Here is a 21,202-nt window from a genome sequence, read left to right as displayed (position 1 = left end):
AACAAAAAAACAAACAAAAAAACCCGCGTAAAACACATTTTATAGAAATAAAAAAAAACTAACACAAACGCGTTTAAGTGGGTTAAAGCCAATTTTTCATTTGGGAAGAGAATACTGTCATGGATTCTTAATTGCCAATTTATTGTACTAAATAAGATTTGTAATGAGATATGTAATCGACTTCAATAAGTCCATGATTGTTGTGGAATGTTTCGTTTCAGATTAAAGGCAATGTTTCGTATTTAGTTTAATGCACAAAATTGTCGTTAGCTGATGAAAAATAATACATCAAAGCAAACCAATAACATATCCGATAAATTTATAATAAGAAGCAATGTGTTTCAATTATATGAAAGCTTTTAGAGAAGCGTGTAGCACAAGGACTTAAGCATGAGTTCCGTATAAAAGGACTGTTATTCTCTTCGTGAATACATTTTGTAATTATCGCAACATAAATAAGAAAACAGTACAACATTTGTTCATATATTTGAAGAAAAATGATTAAATTCATGTATTTTGCGATATTCCTTTTATGCATGAACAGTTGCTATGGAAACGAGGCTAACACTACATTGCGATTACTCGGGTTGCTGCCAATGAGCGGTCAAGGATGGATCGGGGGTGAGACGGTGCTCCTTCCGGTCAAGATGGCACTCCATGACATCAACAATGATCCTCGGATCTTACCCGGATACAATCTAACGTACACTTACATAGACTCGATGGTGAGTGTCATTTAATAATTCAACTCTGAAACTTAGGAAGACTAATTAATTTCATTTAAGGAGTGATCGCATTTTCGTACGTTTATGTTGTATGACGCAGTAGGGCACGCGAGCAAATTCCATGAAGCGTGCTAGCGCTTCTTGGTCAATTGCTCGCATGCCCTATTGCGTTTCAAATCGTTAATATCAAGAGTACTTGGCGCACATTAATAAATCAAAGAAACGGATACAAATCGTTACATAATAACGCATGGATTCGAACTTATAAATACTTCTGTTTGGCAATTTTCGCACTAATATATATTTATTTACATTTTTCATTATGCTTTCCATTCTTTCAAATTCAAATTCCATGCAATCAAATTATGGCCTCACTGACTCAGTTTTGAAAATAAACGTCATATTTACCTGGTGAAAGAAGTGTTACTTGCATCATAGTTAACAACTTTTTGTTACAAGACCTATAGAATAATAAATGTTTGTCTACTTTAAGATTCGAAATACTATATATTTTATTCAAAATGCAGGAAGCAATATCCTAAGAAATAAATACAACCGTCCATAAAGTCAGTATTCTTTTTTGTTTTATCAACGTTAGTCCAAAAAGGCACGTGTACTTCTAGGGTTTGCTGTAACTCAATCAATTAAAATCTCCTTATTCTAAACATACATTGATAAAGTAGAGGTACGTTGATTGAGAAGTAATTGCACATGCACCAAGTTCCATAAAAATCGGCCAGCTTTCATTGTTCTGGACAAACAATTTCATGTACCATAAGATAAGTATGCCAGCGTATAGGATTTTATTAAAGAACTATCTTCTTAAAATAAGTATAAAACTAAACTCTTCAGTCTTCTAGACACAATTATTCAACAAATCATTACATTTAAGGGTAATAACATTTAGAAATAGAATGGTTGACCTTTCCAAATACAGTCAACAAACTCGCCATAGCCGTCTTAATGAATTCGAAAAGAAATACAATTCTTATATGAATCGTTATACAACAATCCGGACGATATAATTTTCGTAAGTATTACCCTAATTAAAGGCGAGTTAGATTATGATTCAGAAAAATTCTGAGGTAGTTTTTAATAGGAAAACCTCAAATATTCAAACATTCAAAACTGCTATTAAATCCTGAACATATAGACGTAGTAATGATGAAATTAATTCACTATCACTAATAGACGGTACCAGAATACTTAAAACTTAAGATACTAAATTAGTAGGTCGTATTTTATAAAGATTAATAAAAATAAACCTTTGAAGACGATGAACATAATAACCAATATAAAATGATATTGACTTTGACTATAACGTGTATTCTAATTGGCCTAAAATTGTTAGGGGGCTTTCTTAGGAAAAAAGCTACAAGAGTGTTTTCAATGATTTGAGAAGAACAACGAAATGTCCTGGAGTTCATGGTATTACGGTAGAGTTTTATCAAATGTTCTGACATAACATTTTAGACCTAATTAGTTTATCATTTGATAAATATTATGAACTTACTTTAACTTAAAATATATTTTTTTAAATTTTTGCTTACATATAAGAAAGGTAACGATACTATATTATAATACAGCTTGTGACCTATTTCTCTATTGGATTATGTGTATAAAGTATGTTACCGGAGGTCTAGCTCGGGTTCGTATTATTGACGACGGGTTGCATGGACAAAGCGACTGCAATATATATGTATAATATATATTTGAATACGATACGTTATCGTCAAGTGTCAAGCATAGAACGTAGTGATGAAACGATTATCGAGTACAATCGATTAATCGTCGCTTACAATGCTATGTCGGCGACAATCGATAGTGGTTGTCCAAAATCGATGTCGCTAATGTTACTTCTGGTAACTACGTATTGTTTTGTTTTGTGGTAAAAGTCGAGAAAATGTTTTTTTTTTCTTTCAGATAAATTCTCTTTGAGTTCATTTTATTAAGGGCGGTAACACTCTTACACAAGTGCGGTGAATGTTGACACTTTTGCTTAAAAACTGACAACCTCTCCCAAAATTACAAATTAGTCTTAATATTGTATATATTTCATACAACATTCTTCAATAACCTGTCTCTATGATGTAGTGGGTCCGGTCTTTTCTGTAAATACCGGTGATTCCGGCATGATGCATTCTGTTTTTAAAACCGTTTTTGGTCTGGTTTATAATTAACTAAATTACGTTTTTGTTGAAAGTTTTATGAAATTAAGATGTTCTAATTAAATGTTAAATTTAACAGGTTCACAAAAAGTTATTATGCATTGACATGGATAAAATATTAAGATAACTTTCATGTTCCAGTGTGCAGCAGTTTGCAGTATAATGTGCAATTATTAAGTATGTGTTGTGTTGTGATGTTTTATGTTTTTTGTTTAGTTGTTAAAAGACAGAAAGAGGTTTTTGGAATTTACTTTCTGTTGCAAAAAGCATGTCTATAGCATCACACGACACACGTACAGAATCCAGATTTAACCATTTAAATGCTCGTGCGACTATGTATAAATAATGTATTCCTTACTGATAATATGAGCTTTCGATTATTGTCCGATAGTAAATCGAAATGCTTGGTCCGATTCGATTCGATTATCGATATCAAATGGAGTCCGATTTTCAAACACTAATAGAATGGCCAAATAATATAAAGAACAATGTTCTGTCGACGGCAAAATGCATAAATACAAATGACATTACGAATTGATACAAATGACAAAACAATGGGAGTTGTGAAATGATAACGATAAACATATCTGCAATATATATATATAAATATATATATAATATATATTTGAATACGATGTGTTATCGTCAAGTGTCAAGCATAGAATGGCACAGATCCACCCTATTCACGCTTGACCAACTGTAGTATTAAGGTGATAAGGTATAGGGAATAATACTGTTAATAACAATGGCATTTGCATGCAGGTATTAAATGACAAAGTAAGTACTATACTACCTTAAATGAAACTACACTGTATTATCGTAGCTTAACACCCCAGTGAACACAATGCTGTTCAGAACATTATAACGTATTAAATGCTGATTATGAATGAGGGAAATAATAACCCAAAAGACAATAAGATAGTTGTTTCTTTATTTCAACAGATACAAATAAGGGTTACATGAATCTCAATACACCCAAATAAAACACCCCGTGACAAGTATAAGCATATACTTTAAGAAAAATGTTTTCATACCTTTATATCAAGCACTATAAGTACACATCAACAACCCGCTTTGAAAATAGAATATATGTTTTAACATTACGAATAAACTTGCTCCAAAAGTTGTAAATCTAGTTGCTGACAATGTCATAACGCCTAATAATGAAGATTATAAACTTTATGATTTTGTAATTTCTTTGGAGTTGAAAAAGAAATACATTAGGCGTAAAAGAGATATTGGGAACACAGTGTAAGATTTTGAATTTTTGGATATAATCATAAAACAATGCAACTACATGAATTTACTTTGTTGGGAAGAATTGTATCCTATTCCATATTAATTTCAATGTATACTACAAAAATGTTATGTTATTATTATTTATGGATTCAGTTTAAACACCACCAGTTAATCAAACAAAACACCCAAAGCTACTACAGGATAAGGAAATAAATCATATAGGGAAATGCATTAATAAGAATAGGTAAATAAAAATACTATAATAAAGAACTATTAAAGAACTAATTTTATTCCATCCTACCTTACATAAATGATATTTCGTCGAATTCGGTCAACATGTACTTCTTAACACTCAACAATAAAACAGAATTGGATAGCGGAAGTAACTATTTTAAAACAAACAATACCTCATTTCTGGAAAGAAACTTCTAGGTCGGATGAATATACCAATATTACAGTCAATACAAAACTAAAAATAGTTTACAAAAAAATAAGGTCGTTTTAGATTATATCCGCCACCTTGTTGTTATTGCCTTTTATAAGAGTTTCAAACACGTTAATAGTTTTTTCACTTAAGTACAATATTATAGTTATTGTTCAAAAACGGAGAGCACAATGACCTTGAAAATTGGCAGTTTAAATATCCATGTTATATAAGCAGCAAGTTGTAAGCAAAAAGTCGGCAATAAGTTTTACCCGAAATAATAGTTCGCAATCAAGAAGGTTATATTTATTTGGTAATTTATTATACTGATCTTTTCAACAAAGAATGTGGAGTTTCAAGCTTTTAAATAGTCTTTTATACAGTTGAATGCCATACTTATTATTTTGACTAAATTTAGATTAAGTGATTCCTTTAATAAAATGGGTGCTCATCAGTACCCTTTCCTTTATGCTTTTCGATGAAATATGAGTTTTATCAGTGAAATAACAACAGTGAAAATCACTACAAAACATGGAGTAAAAATATCCACTTTAAGAACTACTTTTAAAATCCATTGAAGTTTTTTCCCTTTGATCAAAACAGAACACTTCACTTTGAACCATAAATATTTTAAGAAATATTTCACAAGTAAAAATTAAGATAGAGTTGGAAATTAACGATTTTTTATTAGAAAAGTAGTTATCCCGTTTTTCAAACATTCCCTTGAGCTTGAAGGTGAATGTTCGAACATATGTTTTCATACCAAACAAATTACAGACGAACACAACTGTTCGAACCTAAATAGAATGTTATATCATCGTTCAAATGTATTTTGAACTGTTTTGCGTTGTAATACGTAATACGAACTTCCCGGAAAATTCACACAATTAACTGATTTTTTTTACCACACCCACTCCTCAAAATTTGTCAACAACCTAGCGTGGTCCTCATCATTATGTGTAAAACGGCCTGTCTTCAAGCGAAACAGACTGGTCTCTGACAGTAATATAATATCCATGTACCATGAAACACATTCTAAAACTAAGAAAAATGTTTGATATCCAATGATTATCCTCAAATGTTTTGCTAACACATTCGACCTTTAAAATTTTCATTCAATAAATGGCGGCGGAGTAAGTTTATTATGTATTCATGCCCAGCTTAAATTAAAAATGTTCTCGTAAATATTTTGGAAAAAAGTTGCACTTAAAAAAACTTCATTGATAACCGTTGATAATATCTTTGCACTAAAATGATCTCTGGATCAGTAAATCTACAGATTAGGCACGGTTGTTCTCTTTCGGTTCCACTTATTATTGTAATTGTAGGTGTTATATAACCCCAAAATCAATTGAAATTCGTGTTATATATGCAGGTATTAAAGTACAAGAAGAGTACATAAAAGAAGTGCACGAAAACTGTCAAGTGGTATAAGGGTCTACCTCTTCAAGAGGTCCTGGGTTCAACCCCCGTTAGGGGTAAGTTCTCGTGGTCTCTCAAAATGGATATTCAGCACTGGTCTATTCCAAGGAAACGGCCTCGATCGTGATTCTAAAATCTGTCAGCTTGCGTTATAATCAATATGAAATAAATGTTTTAAGCTGAAAGTAACCGAACTTGCATATCACACTATCAGTTTTCGAAAACAAAAATACCCTTGTTCTAGAAATAAGATAGGTCACAAGTCATTTCAAGTTTCGGGAAATTCCGTTTTGAAAGCAGCGAGTTAACTATTAATTAAATAGTTTGGGAACAAAAACTCGAAGAGAGGAGATTTCTTTCACTTCATCAATAGGGGCTGAGGCAATAAATGATATATAAGGCGTTGAGATGACTGTTTCAGCTAATGAGTCCCTTCCCGATCTTTAAAATTAGAAAAGAAAAAAACCCCAAACACTTTTGTAACAAGCTGTGTAATTGTATTTGCAAAATAGATCAAATAATATTGGTCTTTTACTTCTTGGAAACAAATATAGTTAAGCCGAGTTAAGCGCAAAAATGATTTGCTCAATACAAACATAGTCCTGCCCTGAATTCAATTAAGACTTACAGTCGCTCACGTTGTCAAACTATTTTGTTTTGAATCTCTGTTGCTATGAATCTCACTATCTTCAAGTTGGAACCAAATCGCATACGGTTGCTGAAATCTTTATTACTGAACGAAGGGCTAATTTAAATGTCAGTTTCATGACATTAATTCTATCTCAGTAAATTAGAACTTCGCATTCTTTGTTTCATTCTATTTCTAATTAAGTACTCTTTGACACCAAACAAAACATTCGCGAATAATCGTTATCAATAGCTGTTATCCGAAATTCAATCTTTATGGGGTTCTTGAATGCTGACGAGTACACATGACCGCATACCTTCAACAATACACCATTCTGAGATTTGATTTTAATATCATATTTAAAAAGCACTTGTTCATGAATTATAACATAATTGTATACATATATAGCTAATTTAACCATAACTGCAGTGACAAATCATTCAAATGAATTGTCACGTGGTCCGCTCAAATATGTATTTCCATAACTATTATTTTACAATCTTTTACTGAATTTAACTGTTGGCAACTGTGCTTGTTTTGGTAGTTTTTCATATAAATATTACTTTAATTCAAAAATTTACATATTCAATTAATTCACACAAAAAAACTATATTTCAAAAAACAAACAACTGTTTTCTACCACGGAAAAAACATTTATGTAAGGAAATTAGTCTTTTGATATTTCCTTTTGTCGCAACTTAGAGAAACAAAAAACATTTGTAGAAAGCATTTTGCTTTTGTAATTGTATTTAAGCATGTGAAAGATGGAACTATATAGGGGATCAATAGGAGAGTTTTTCCATATTTATTTATTTTAAAATGTTTTTGACAATTACTATGTTGTCATCCTACTTGAGTCATGGACAGATCTAACAGGTCGGTCTTTAACCATTTCAAATAAACAGGCAAAACAAAACACCGCTGTTTTACTTTTTTTATCATGATTGTTGTATCGTGAAAACCTAATAGTGTTTGAAGTATTACAAATTGGAAACCATTATGACAATTAAATAAGGAATAAGCTTATTGATTTATTTTCAAAATACCATATTCCTTCATTTCACAAACACACTACCTGTCTGTATTAGCAAGAATTATATAAATATCAGGAAAAGTGCGCTATTAATTTTAATCATGCATATTTAGTTTATGCAATAACATTGGCCTCAATTAAATAACCGGACACAACGTTATGACAAGTAAGCTTTGAAAATACTACTTTATATAGAAATAATAAGTCCAATCGGTCCCCAATGTTATAGGTGAGTGGAGGAATGAGGTGCTGTTTTGAAAATTGTTATTGGAAAGGTAACTAATAAAATGATTTCTGTGGGATAGGTATTTTGCTCAATATAAGGTGTTCGGCTACGGCACTCGAGTTGAATCGTTATGTTTTTAAACTGTTTTAATCTGGATAACTTAAGATGGGTTTTGGGGGTAACTGGGCCGTAGATATTAGTTCGGCTGTAAATGAGTTCAAAACGTAATTAAGTTTGGTTGTGATTTGGCCTAGTTATCGCCTCTCAAAAAGGAAGATGACAAAACCTAGATGAGATAGACATGTCCTTGTGTGTAGGGTAAACTGATACATATTGATGATACCATAACTTTGATTTAGCACTACTAACAGTTCCCCCATGGCTATCAAAACAACCCTAGGTGTGCTTTGCCTTTATTGTTTTTGCCTTACACTAGTTGCTCTTATTGGTGTGGATTTATCACGTACCTAATCGGCCCCTGTAGTCGGACCGAGCTTTACATGTATCCAAATGTTGTCTTCCCTACAAACGAGCAATGCACTAGAAGCTTTTAACTAATGTTAGATGGACACGAATGTATTAGTATGTATCATGTTCATAATAATATAAATACTTCAAACAGCTAACCGAAATTGTAAGAAGTCAACACACGTCCTTAGCATAAGTTATAAGCTTTTATTTCATTATTTCAGTGCAGCGAGGGTGTAGCCGTGTATCGGATGTTCCGGGAGCTAAAAGCCGGTCTGCCATATCACATGGTGCTCGGGGACGGTTGCTCAACGTGCTCCGCGGCGACCGCACAAGTTTCATATCTTTGGAACCTTACTCAGGTAAGACCTTATATTACTAATCATTTATTGAAGCTTACCTAACTCACCATATAATGCTAAATCATTTTAGCATCATTCTCATGTATGGAACCATATATTGCTAGTTCCTTTTTGTAACTCCAATCTGTTAAGACCATATATTAATAATTCCTCTTGGAACCTTACTCAGCTTAGGCCATATATAGCTTATCCCTTCTTAAATCCTACCAAAGCGAAATAATATTTGAGGAATTTCATCCGGAATCCTACTCAGATATGGCCATGAATTTATATTTTCTTCTGAAACCTTACTCAGGTTTAGCAATATATGTTATAGTTTCTGGTACTTACTCAGATAAAGGCCTTATGGGTGATAATTAAAAAGAAATTGATATGTGTATTTTACACATGTATACAGTATTAAATGTAAGACAAAAATAGAGCATGTGGTCTCATGTTATGCAATAGTAACTTAAATACGTAAAGATGGTTGCGTTTTGAATAAATAATGCCATTTTGACACATTGGTGCTTAAAACTGATGCATGTACCGCATCTGTATGCCTTAACTACTATGATCAAAGGTTATTAATTATTGATTAAATCGATTAATAATCGATCATTGATCGGTATCAGAAACCGATTATCGATAGCTATGTTTCTGTCCAATTCCCAACACTAGCCACAATGGACGCCATGCGATTGTTATACAAGGTTCGAGATTAATGACGGAAATAAATCATATTGAAGATATTTACAACGTTGGCAGTATTATATTTATATCTCCCTTTCAGAGTTATCAATTAAACATCTTGCAACAATCAATAAGATGCTGTTCAAATAAATATAGAAATACATGATTATATATATGTATTTTTTGAAATGTTTTCTTGTCTTTAGATTACGCCATCAATTGTAAAAATCAACAAAATTTGTTTATTCCACTTTAGTGTATTATTGAGTCAAATATGTCAACCTGTCACTCATCCCACGTGTTATCTCAAATCAACAAAATTTGTTTATTCCACTTTAGTGTATTATTGAGTCAAATATGTCAACCTGTCACTCATCCCACGTGTTAGCTCAAATCAACAAAATTTGTTTATTCCACTTTAGTGTATTATTGAGTCAAATATGTCAACCTGTCACTCATCCCACGTGTTAACTCAAATCAACAAAATTTGTTTATTCCACTTTAGTGTATTATTGAGTCAAATATGTCAACCTGTCACTCATCCCACGTGTTAACTCAAATCAACAAAATTTGTTTATTCCACTTTAGTGTATTATTGAGTCAAATATGTCAACCTGTCACTCATCCCACGTGTTAACTCAAATCAACAAAATTTGTTTATTCCACTTTAGTGTATTATTGAGTCAAATATGTCAACCTGTCACTCATCCCACGTGTTATCTCAAATCAACAAAATTTGTTTATTCCACTTTAGTGTATTATTTAGAAAATATGTCAACCTGTCACTCATCCCACGTGTTATCTCATACAACGTTATACTGAAGAGGACTCACAAAAAACATAAATGCTTACTACTAAATTCTGTATATGTGTATTTTAATTGCTAGTTTGACTTATTCCTGCTATCTCATGCTTACAAAAATCAACTATCAGGATAACAGTGATTACCTGTATAATTACAGTTATATGTGTATTGAACGTATAATATAATCAAAATGAATACTGGCTCGACCTAGTGAGCTGTGAATTTGAACTTTTGATGATCTGATCATGGAAACAAGCATTTTTTTCACATTTTATACGAACCATTAATTTTGTATCGATGAATTGTGAAATATTTTCTATAACAAAAACAAAACAGTGGATATTAGTCACAATGAGTGCGTTTGTACACGATTATGATGTGACTAGATAATATGTCAATTGTTTTTTACGCTATGAACATTTATATCACATTTGTATGTCGAATCCTAAATATGATATTGGCAACATTTGTTTTATTTTAAACTTGCAACATATAACCAATTTCGGCAATTTAATGTATACGAAGCATACACAAGATTGACAGATAATGTATTCGATCTTTCTATTTTTAGTCTGGTTTAAGGGTATCAGTGATTCGAGTGAGGCATTTTGCATGAATTAAAAACTCAGGAGGGGGCCCTGGGGGACCGTTACATTGATGCAGCGTTCAAATAAATTCATATATCCATTCATACCGATATTCTTATTGCGAAATGTTCTACTACTTTATTGTCTATTTGAAAATTAATGCTCCGAAATGTACCCATTGAAAAGATGGCTTTCTTCCTTTACTTAATTCCTCATAGAATACAATATCAACAGTATTATTTTATGAATATTTATTTATACATAAATCGTTCTGAAGTTAAGATTAGAATTCCAAAAGAAATCTTTTGTACACTTGTCAAGTTGTTTTTTTCTCTGCACAGTTTCGTTAAAATTTATGCGAAAACTACAGAAACAAGCCCCGTAGCAAAACGTTTAAACCCGATTAAATAGCACTGGGTAAACGCCAAAGATATAGAACATAGAAACAAACAAGAGGCCACAAAGGGCCTATGCTAGTCTGGCTGGGATTTGAGTGGTCAACATCACTGTTTTCGAAAAGAACCAACCTCTTACGGATATCTGAATACTGTACAAGTTTCATCGAGAAAAAGTCAAAACTGAAGGCTGTCTCATATTTGCAAAACATGTTTTACACAATAGCATATTTCATACTATCAATGCCCATAAGCTAATCATTACAAGGCCCATTATCTATGCATGCATGGGCAGATCTGGTTTTCGAAAGGAACCGAGCTCTAAAGGATATGTAGATACTCTACAAGTTTCATCAAGATACAATCAAAACTGTAGGCTGTATCGTATTAACAAGGAAGTGTTTACAGACGCACTGATTTTTTATACTATCAAGGCCCATAATCTAGGCATGCGTGGGCGGATCTGGTTTTCAAAAGGAACCAAGCTCTAATGGATATGTAGATACTGTAAAAGTTTCATCGAGATTCAATCAAAACTGAAGGCTGTATCGTGTTAACAAGGAATTGTTAACAGATGCACGGACGCACATACTACATAAACATTACCTTTGGCCTTTGACCAGTAGAGCTAAAATTCACAAACAAGAAACATGGAAGCACAAAACTCCACAAACAGCACAGTGCATACATACTATTTTAAACCAGTCTGTGTGCACAACCTCACTCTTATCCCAACAATCCCAAATAAATCAATAATGTAAACGTTTGAACGAAATCATATTTCCAGGTATTTCATCCAACATTTGCCCCTCAAGTTACTGCCATAATCTCGTTTAAATTAGTAATTCTTAAAATTTCTATTCAAATTTAAAATCGCTAGTTGTGTTTATCAAGGATTGTTTGGTATTGCCTTGGAGTGGTCAGTAAAATGTAAATTTACTGAGGGATTAAACCAGTGCACAAACCTCACTCTTATCCCAATTATCCGAACAATCCTAAATAAAGAAAAAACGTAAAAGGTAAATCTTATCATAGTAATATGCATTTACTTGAGGAAGCTTAAAAATAAATCAAATAATAATAAACTTATAGGTAAACCCCAAGTTCTTCAATGATTAGAGGAATACAATTCAGAGCACCTAATGCAAAAACTTTTCAAAGATACGATGCATTCAATGTTTGAAACTATGAGCATCACACACAGTAAATACATTAAAAGGTTTGAAACTGTGTGATCATAGAGTTTCATAATAAAATAGCATCATTGTACTAAGGCCGGGAACAAATAAAGGAAACATTATTAAAAGAAAAGCGACATATATTAGCCAAGCTTTTCTTCCAAATGATCACCCATATAAAACATTTGACATCGCATGCCAAAACACTCCGAGTCAGCCAAAAGTGGTTTTAAAGATGAACATGAATTAGAAAATGTTCATAAAATCAAAGGACTGAAAGCCTATTCATGTAAGGATGCTATTTTGTTTCAAGAATTCATCTTTAAAGAAGTCATTTTCCTTGTTTAATTTCACGTTTTTAACGATATAATTTGTATGGATTATTAAAAAGTTATAAAACATAAACTTGTTCGACAGAAACAGAAATTACATAATATTTTTTTGGATTAACATGTCAATTTTATGTCACCCTTGTTTACTCCGGTCAATCCAGAAGAAATATTTCAAATAGCTTTCATGACTTTGTGAGTGCACTATAAGCAAAATGTGAAGGTTTTCAAGCCCAGCAGCCAACCAATTTACAATGACCCTGTTTAAGGAACAATACCATAACCCAATAGCCGCTTAACGAGGACACAAACATACAAAACATGCCAGATGCAAACACTAGAACATATCGTAACCATGTAAGCAAACATTGGTTTACCGCCTTGGAACGGTCAGTAAAACAGAGTTAAGAAGGGGGTTACAAACCAAAATGAACAACCACCCTTCAAACCTTTTCATTTTAGTTATCTTACGGCTCCTCCTCGCCCATCCTATCAGACCGGAAGCGGTTCCCCAAGTTCTTTCGGATAGCGACCCCGGACCAGATGGTGAACGAGGCGAGGATTCAACTTATGCGGGAATTTAATTGGAAGAAGGTCGCCACAATCCATCAAGCGCTTGAGTTCTTCTCCGTGGTAGGTACCGTAACTTTAGTATATGACATATATCGTGATGATGGCTTATCATGTTAACTTAATTCAATGTGTATTGGCAATTCCTATTAGTCACTAAGAACATTCTCTGTGGTAACGCGAACATTGCGGTAATGTACGTTTTTTATATGTTTGATCTCCTGTGTTAACATCAAATTAAACATACAAATAAACAATCACACGAACAGAACAAATGGGATGGACTACAAGTTATTACAAAATTAGTTTCAGCACTTTCTTGAGAACGTGGAAATGAAGACATTAAATGTCAAGAACAAAGTAAAAAGGAATAAAAGAAACCTGGTTGTAGTGGGAGCGGCAACGATAATTTAGAACTTATTTTGGAAACTGATAACATATCCATTCGCCCACAATAACTCATACATAAGATAATTGATATTTCAACCTTAATTGAATGTATTGGTAGCCTCTTTTTTACTAACGCTTTTCAAATTTGGGGTCTTTAGTCAATACAAGACAATATTTGAGCATGTACCAACATTTTTGAATGGTTCAACCAGTCACGTACATAGTTTAAACACGTCTTATGGCATTATTTCGTAATAATAATAATATATCCGTCAAAAGAACATATTATAAACCATAAATAAGACTTTCTAAATGTGTACTTTATAGAGAATATTGCTCCGCTTCCGCGAACTTAAATACAAAAATACCGGTTATACTGTCATAAAGCCGATATAAACCGAGTTACATAACACTTATTCGCAATGTAGAGCATAATGATTTGGCAATAATGAGCATTATCGCTGCAATTAAACCATCTTAGTACTAACACTCATGCACTCGCAGTTTGAGTCTTATTTAGAAAATTTAAGACGACAACCGACAGATTGCATTAAGTCTTTGATAGTTTTAGGATTAAGCGCTACGAGCATGCACTCTGGCTCGAATTGAGGCCTTTGCTCCAACTATTCACCGTCTTATGTAGAAATTATATGATGTATGATAAGCAAAAAACTACAACAATTATAACTATGTACATAAGAAACTGTCATTTTGTTGAAAATTATGATTATATATTTTAAATTCAAGTTCAAAATAAGGAGTTCAAAAGTAGACGTAGTTTTATGATAAGAAATGAAACCTGGACGATACTTTGATCAAAAGTTAACATTTTCTCATGATGAAAACACGAAATAGATAATCGATCACACTAGAAGGTACTAATCAATACTTCAATGACGTAATTGGTTGGGATCATTTAATGGTGTTTTTAAAATGCTGTGCGAAAATGCTTCGAAACCAAAAAAATAAGGAACAGCTGTGCGTTGAAAATGCTTGGTGGAAAAAAGGTTGCATTAACTGATAGTTCCTTAAAAGAATCTCGTATTTCAACTATAACGATCTTCTTTTTCTTTTGACCTAGGTCACGGACGACTTTTTCCATAGAGCTTCGGACATGAATGCCACCATAATTACCCAGGAGATTTTTGTGCACGATCCCATGTCTAGGGTCGAGAACCTGAAGGTGAGCTTCAACGAGTAGTCATTCGTCTTTCTCGATTGCATTTAACAGGTCTGGTGTAAACAGATCAGTAACAAATAGTAATCATTGTATACGGGTTTTCGGTCGTCAGTTCTAGGGAACATAGCCGTAGGTCAAATATCAGTGTATCTTCTAGTAATAACTAAATATTACTGACCTAAGATGGTAGTGTTTACGTTTCTTATACTATTCACATATTAAAGCAAGTGGAAAATGGATGGAACAAAAAGGTTTCAATACAAAACATATTCTAAAATGACGCATTACACAATTTTTTAATCATGTTGACTTTGGCAAGTAATCGTGTCGAAGAAACAATAAACATTATTACATATAGATACATATTTTAAGCGGAAGTACTCTAATCCAGATCGAAAAAAGCAAATATATCGAAAAAAACACACAATATTATGGCATTATCTCGACATCAAAGTAAATATACGAACATTGCATGATAAAAAATCGTAAGAAAATAAGGACAATTGCCAAACAACAGCTAATTAAAACCTTTTTTTGTTTAACGAACGAATATGTAACTGTTCGCATAATAGTATATACTGATGTTTGGAATACAAACATATATTGTAGTATTCATCATATATAGATATATTCTTTAAATGGACAGAAACGTGATGCCAGGATAATCATGACAGCGATGTATGAAGACAGAGCGAGATCATTGCTGTGTGCCGTAAGAATAGTATTATATTATGTTTTATATAGCCGTTCATTAAAAAGGTCTTACCATTTCTTCATAATAAATCTTTAGCTTCAACAGTCGGAATTCAGAACACAGATTAAAAAATATTGCATTTTCAAGGTTGCATCATTACATTTTCAGTATTTAACAAACCGCATTATCAAGACTTCATCAATGCGTAATCAAGGTTGCATCATTGCATCATCAAGGTTGCATCATTGCATTATGAAAGTTGCATCATTGTAGCATCAAGGTTGCATCATTGCATTATCAAGGTTCCATCATTGTATCATCAAAACTGCATCATTGCATTATCAAAGTTGCATCATTGCATCATCAAGGTTATATCATTGCAATATCAAAGTTGCATGATTGCATCATCAAGATTGCATCATTGCATTATCAAAGTTGCATCATCAAGATTGCATGATTGCATCATCAAGGTTGCATCATTGCTTTATCAAAGTTGCATGATTCCATTATTGAGATTGCATCATTGCATTATTAAGATTGCATCATTGCATTATCAAAGTTGCCTGATTGCATTATCAAGATTGCATAATTGCATCATCAAGGTTGCATTATTGCATTATAAAAATTGCACCATTGCATTATCAAAGTTGCACCATTGCATCATCATGTTGCGCTTTTATGAGCTGAAACAAACAGCTAGAAAGTGAATTATACTGATTTTTAGTTTCCAAAATATAAACATACAAGCAATTTTCGGGATGATTTATCTTGAGTGATTTGAACTTTTTTATTTTGTATTTGCATCGTTTTTCAACATTGTCTGATAAAATTGTACGTAACTTTATCAAAGAGCATGATATTTTAAGTACGATGCATTTAAAATGTTTAAAAAAAATACTTATGTTTGTAAGCATACTTCAGTATGTGAATTGCCTGCAGTCACATGACGCAAGTTTGTCAGATTCAACATTATCTTCCTATATAAAAAACAGCATTAATGTCTGAGCATCTCAGGTATAATTCAATATTTCGGATAACAGTCAATGGATCAAACGGTATGTATTTATTAAAACTAAAATATTGAATGATTAAATATTTGCTTCCATGCATAATTTTGAATGTTCAATGCAAAATTGTTTTTTGTTCAGTAAATGATCCGTTCTATATACTATTCTGAGAGTAATACACAGCCGGAAAAAATTAATCAACCTTTAAGTTGCTTAACTGCTATCATTCCTCAAAATCTTATTTAATTCCGCATTTTATCTTGTTTTTGACTAGCTCATTCACCAAAATTGTTAACCTTTAATTGAATAAATTTAATATTTTGCCTGTTAAAGGCATACAAGGTAGGTCTGTACGGCGCCAAGATCGTATGGGTGTTTGCGGGCTGGTACTCCAGTACTTTCTGGCTGGTGAAACAGAATGACATTGACTGTACTCAGGAGCAAATGGCCTTAGTTGCAGACGGTGCCTTCTTAACTTCAGCCGTTAATTTTAACCCAAGAGAAGAGAAGGGTATTCACGGAATGACGGGTAAATTTATGTTGTTTCTTTATGCAATATATATGTAAATTATGCGCTCTGTAAATAAGACAGATGTCAGAATGTAATAAGTTAATGTGTATTTTACCACGTCGTTGTTTTTTCTTCAAGCTTAATACTAATAAAAAGTAGTTTGTAAATACCACGTGATAAATTACGTCATAAATGTTTCCTCTAAAAGCTATATTTTGCTTCAAATGAAGACTTTAAACAAAGTTAACTTTTCTTTTAATACACCATTTTAAATGAAACAAAGGGAAGTCTTTGCAGCTTAAGTGCCCCGTCTTAGATTTTTACCGGTGTTTGATAAGGTGATTAGTTCCATCAAACACTTCGACAAACCTGTTTCGAGGTTAATCAAATTATTATGTAATTATATCTGTAACAATAAATACAAGTCTAAAAATGCAACAGTGACAGCCCTTTATACCTTAAACTATTTGTTCACCATTTTAAATAAAACCTACGCCACTTACAGTCCCGCATTTGGTAGTTTAGTTTCTTAAAACACTTCGACAAACCTTTTCACAAAACCGCCGCCTGAGGGAAAACAGACGAAACATTATTTTGAAAACTGGTTTGTCGAAGTGTTTGAGGAAATTTATCAAAATGGAGAAGAAAAAGAAAAGTTGTCTTTTTTATGTCTTCATGCGAAGCACATATTGCCATTCGATGTAGCATTTATGACGTATTTATCACGTGGTATAAATACACACACTAAAAACGAGGATAAAAAGAATTACATGTATACTTATACACGGGGTTTTCCTCCGTAGTAATTCATTCAACCTTATGCGATTCAATTCTAATTCTAATTCTAATTGGTTCAGTAATTTCTGATGACACTTGTTTTCATATTGGTTCAGTTGTTTCTGATGAAACATAATTTCTAATTAGTTCAGTTATTTCTTATGGCACTTGTTTTATATTGGTTTAGTCGTTTCTGATAAAACATGATTTCTACTTAGTTCAGTTATTTCATATGACTCTTGTTTTATATTTGTTTAGTCGTTTCTGATAAAACATGATTTTTAATTAGTTCAGTTATTTCTTATGACACTTGTTTTTTATTAGTTAAGTAACTTCTCATGACACCGTATTGTTAAGCAATAAATCTCCGCTTGCTCCGGCTTTTAGTTTTCTATAAGACCTATTCTACTAATTAACAATTATGTGTACTGGATTGGACAAGAACAAGGATGCCTTGGCAGGAGACGGCGCCTTTATAACTTCAGTCGTAAATTATAACAGACTAGCCTGGCTCAAATCAGGCTAATATTTTTAATGTCTCAATATTGTGTAATTGTTTGGAAAGATACAACGTTGAGAGCTCTGAGTATAGGTTAGAGTTTATAAAATGTTGTTTTTTTTCTCGAGAAAAAGAAATCTAAGAAAGCGACCGTGGTTTTTATTTTCAGCCGTTTTGTAGACCGTTATTCAGTCTTTTTGTTCGAACTGTTTCAGGTCGTAATGATTGACTGTATATTTGATGTCAATATATACGTCTTAAGACCTAGCTGATCTATGCTGTATTTTGTTTAAGACCACTTGTGCTCTGGTTTGGAGGGTATCTGGTTCATAGAGAGCCAAATCAGTTGATATTTCAATTCTATTTATTTTACATTACTAGTGAATATATATGAAAACAATAATGAATGAATTGGCAGTTTCTGGTCAATGAACACTGATAATCTGTATTTATAAAGTAGTATATTTTATTATAAAACTCGCTTAGCATAGTTGAGAGGTACCTAACAAAAAGGGAATTTGTTCAAACTTAATTGTGTTCACTTAACTTCACTGAAACACATCGTGGAATGCGTCTACTTTTAAATGAAATGGCATGTGATGTTCATATTTGTTTATACTAATAATCCAAGACTTACGATTTCGTAAACGTTTCTTGATTTTAGGGATAAAGTTAATGCTCACTAGTTTTGTTACAAAAGCACAAGAAAAATCATTCGCTACTCATTCATTTTATGAAAGAATGTCTTAACAATATATCGTTAAATCGTGAACTTGTGAGGTGCAATTAATGAGACCACTAATAATGACTCATGCTATTCTTCTTGCCAAGATCATTTAACAATGTAGAAAATGGCTGTCCCGGAGGGAAATCGGTTGATATTCATCAAGTGAGCAATGAAAGTGATTTATTAATCACTTATCTTTGTTTTAACATATGCAATTTTTCTTTTATAACAACGGTATATGTTTTACATTAGGTACTGTTTCAAGCGTATGGCACTCATTCTTGATCATAATGTATTTACTATAATATATTTTAAAGCCTTTTTGAAAGATGGTCTTCACGGTTGTAATTACACTGATAATTGTTCGAATTGCACCAAAAAGCTTGAAAGTAAGTCATATAAGAACAATCCCCGAATGGCAGTGGTTCATAGCTAATATCAGCATAAAAATCGGCAACGGGATAACTGACAAATATCTGTTATTAACTAATAAATTTCTCCATTTAAAAAACAAAGCTTTCTGTTAATAGCGTAATGACATACGTTGTAACAACACCATGGATGGAAAATGTATTACAATAATATGTGACTGTTATTAAGGGACAAAATCATGTGTAAGGGTAAACGATATTTAAACCTCGATAATTTAGTTACCAAACAAAGTGTAAGACAAGGTGAACATTGCCTCCTAGTTTGTTATCTACATTTCCAAACGCCTTGGAACGGTCAGTAAAATGCTAACTAACTGCTCCAAAGATATAGGAAGACGTCGCTCTTATTATGCCCGTAATGCTTATTCAATTGGTCATGAATTTAACTATTTACTTGAATGCCTCTTTTCATGAGATGTTATCGCATTTCTTTGAAAATCAACCAAGCTCTAACAACTTATCCGTGTATCTTCAATAAATGAGTACGCCAGTATATACATTCTCACATCGCGTGATAACGTTCCTTTATATGTTCACCATATCCTGTTTTGTGTTTTTATGTCACATGGTTGAATAGCTATAAACATAAAACTTAAACATAAGTAATTTATGTATGAAATAATGAATGATAAGCTGCATAATATGGTTAAAGTGGTTATATATTATTGGGTATACTGTGAATGATAACTATGTGTCCATTTATTTAAAATAGTTGTGGCTAGATTAGTTTTAAGCTCTGGATATTTTATGGAAAATCTACAATTTCCGTCATGTTAAAACAATCTTCAAACAACATGCCAATGAGCATGTAAACAATATGACTTGATGTCACATGATGTAGAACAGGATTATTTAGGAAAAATTGTGTCATTCACCTTCAAAAAACAAATATTTACAGTTTCAGAATTCTTGGACCGCTACTACAACGACACAGGCTATAACACAGACCTAGATATGTACAAAAGTGTTGTCGGCCAGTCGTACGACCACATCTGGATTGCCGCCTTAGCACTGCACTGCACCGACACTGAATTAACGCGTAGAGGTAATAGAGCAATGTTGGACAGGACAAGAAGGACACGACATAAATGTATTTAGTGAACCAATGTTTATCATTATATTCAGATTTTTTTAAAGTTATGCTTAGCGTTTCTTTGGTGTGACCTCAAGGCTGATACGGTTTAGAATATAACCTACATTTTTATCCAATGAAATTGCAGATGGTACTAAGCTTAATCGTTAAGATTTTGAACTTTCGCGGGTCCGTCTTCTGCCTCTCATCCAATACACACTCCTTGAGTCAGATGATGCATGGACAATGTCAGTCAATGAGGGTCTATTCTTAGTCAGTTAGATTATCTGAAATAAAATACGGTCACTACGCCCATACCTAAGTTTTTACTTCAGGTAATCTAACTAATACGACAGAAGACAAAACAAAAACTATAAGTATCTCCCATAGCCGAGAATGTAGGATGTTTAGCGGAAACGAGGTTTACCGAGTTTTTCCGCTTAACAATCTGCGCGTGGGTTGGGGTAAACCTTTGTTACACTCGCAGCTATGGTATATGCTTTTTCTCCCACCTCAGTTTAAGAAAATTAAGAAAAAAATTTTTTTTGCAAGAATTCTTTTGTGCGTAGTGGAAATAAATGCGTATGGATGTGTGATAATTCGTGGTTGTCATGGATATGCGCGCAGTGATTCAGATTATGTTAATAGTCAGATCGGTCTTTAAGTAGTTCTGAGGAGAGTGA

At 32.8% G+C, this 21,202-nt stretch overlaps 1 protein-coding gene across 1 annotated transcript; it reads left to right on the top strand.

Moving 5' to 3' along the window:
• Positions 1-596: 596 nt before the first annotated feature.
• On the top strand, positions 597-20,690 carry LOC128227169 (gamma-aminobutyric acid type B receptor subunit 1-like). The gene is made up of 7 exons (XM_052937431.1): positions 597-725; positions 8,558-8,695; positions 13,124-13,294; positions 14,703-14,804; positions 16,836-17,031; positions 20,346-20,492; positions 20,668-20,690. The coding sequence occupies exons 1-7, from the start codon at positions 597-599 to the stop codon at positions 20,688-20,690; spliced, it is 906 nt and encodes a 301-aa protein (XP_052793391.1).
• Positions 20,691-21,202: the final 512 nt, after the last annotated feature.

This window comes from Mya arenaria, chromosome 1, assembly GCF_026914265.1.
Source record: "Mya arenaria isolate MELC-2E11 chromosome 1, ASM2691426v1".
Taxonomy (NCBI): domain Eukaryota; kingdom Metazoa; phylum Mollusca; class Bivalvia; order Myida; family Myidae; genus Mya; species Mya arenaria.
This window is presented reverse-complemented; position numbering and strand designations above follow the sequence as displayed.

Excerpts from the sequence above, each read along its gene's own strand:
- LOC128227169 (XM_052937431.1), top strand. The coding sequence starts at position 597 with ATGAGCGGTCAAGGATGGATCGGGGGTGAGACGGTGCTCCTTCCGGTC. Across the intron at positions 726-8,557 it reads ACACTTACATAGACTCGATG|TGCAGCGAGGGTGTAGCCGT; the intron begins GTGAGTGTCATT and ends TCATTATTTCAG. Across the intron at positions 17,032-20,345 it reads GGGTATTCACGGAATGACGG|TTTCAGAATTCTTGGACCGC; the intron begins GTAAATTTATGT and ends AAATATTTACAG.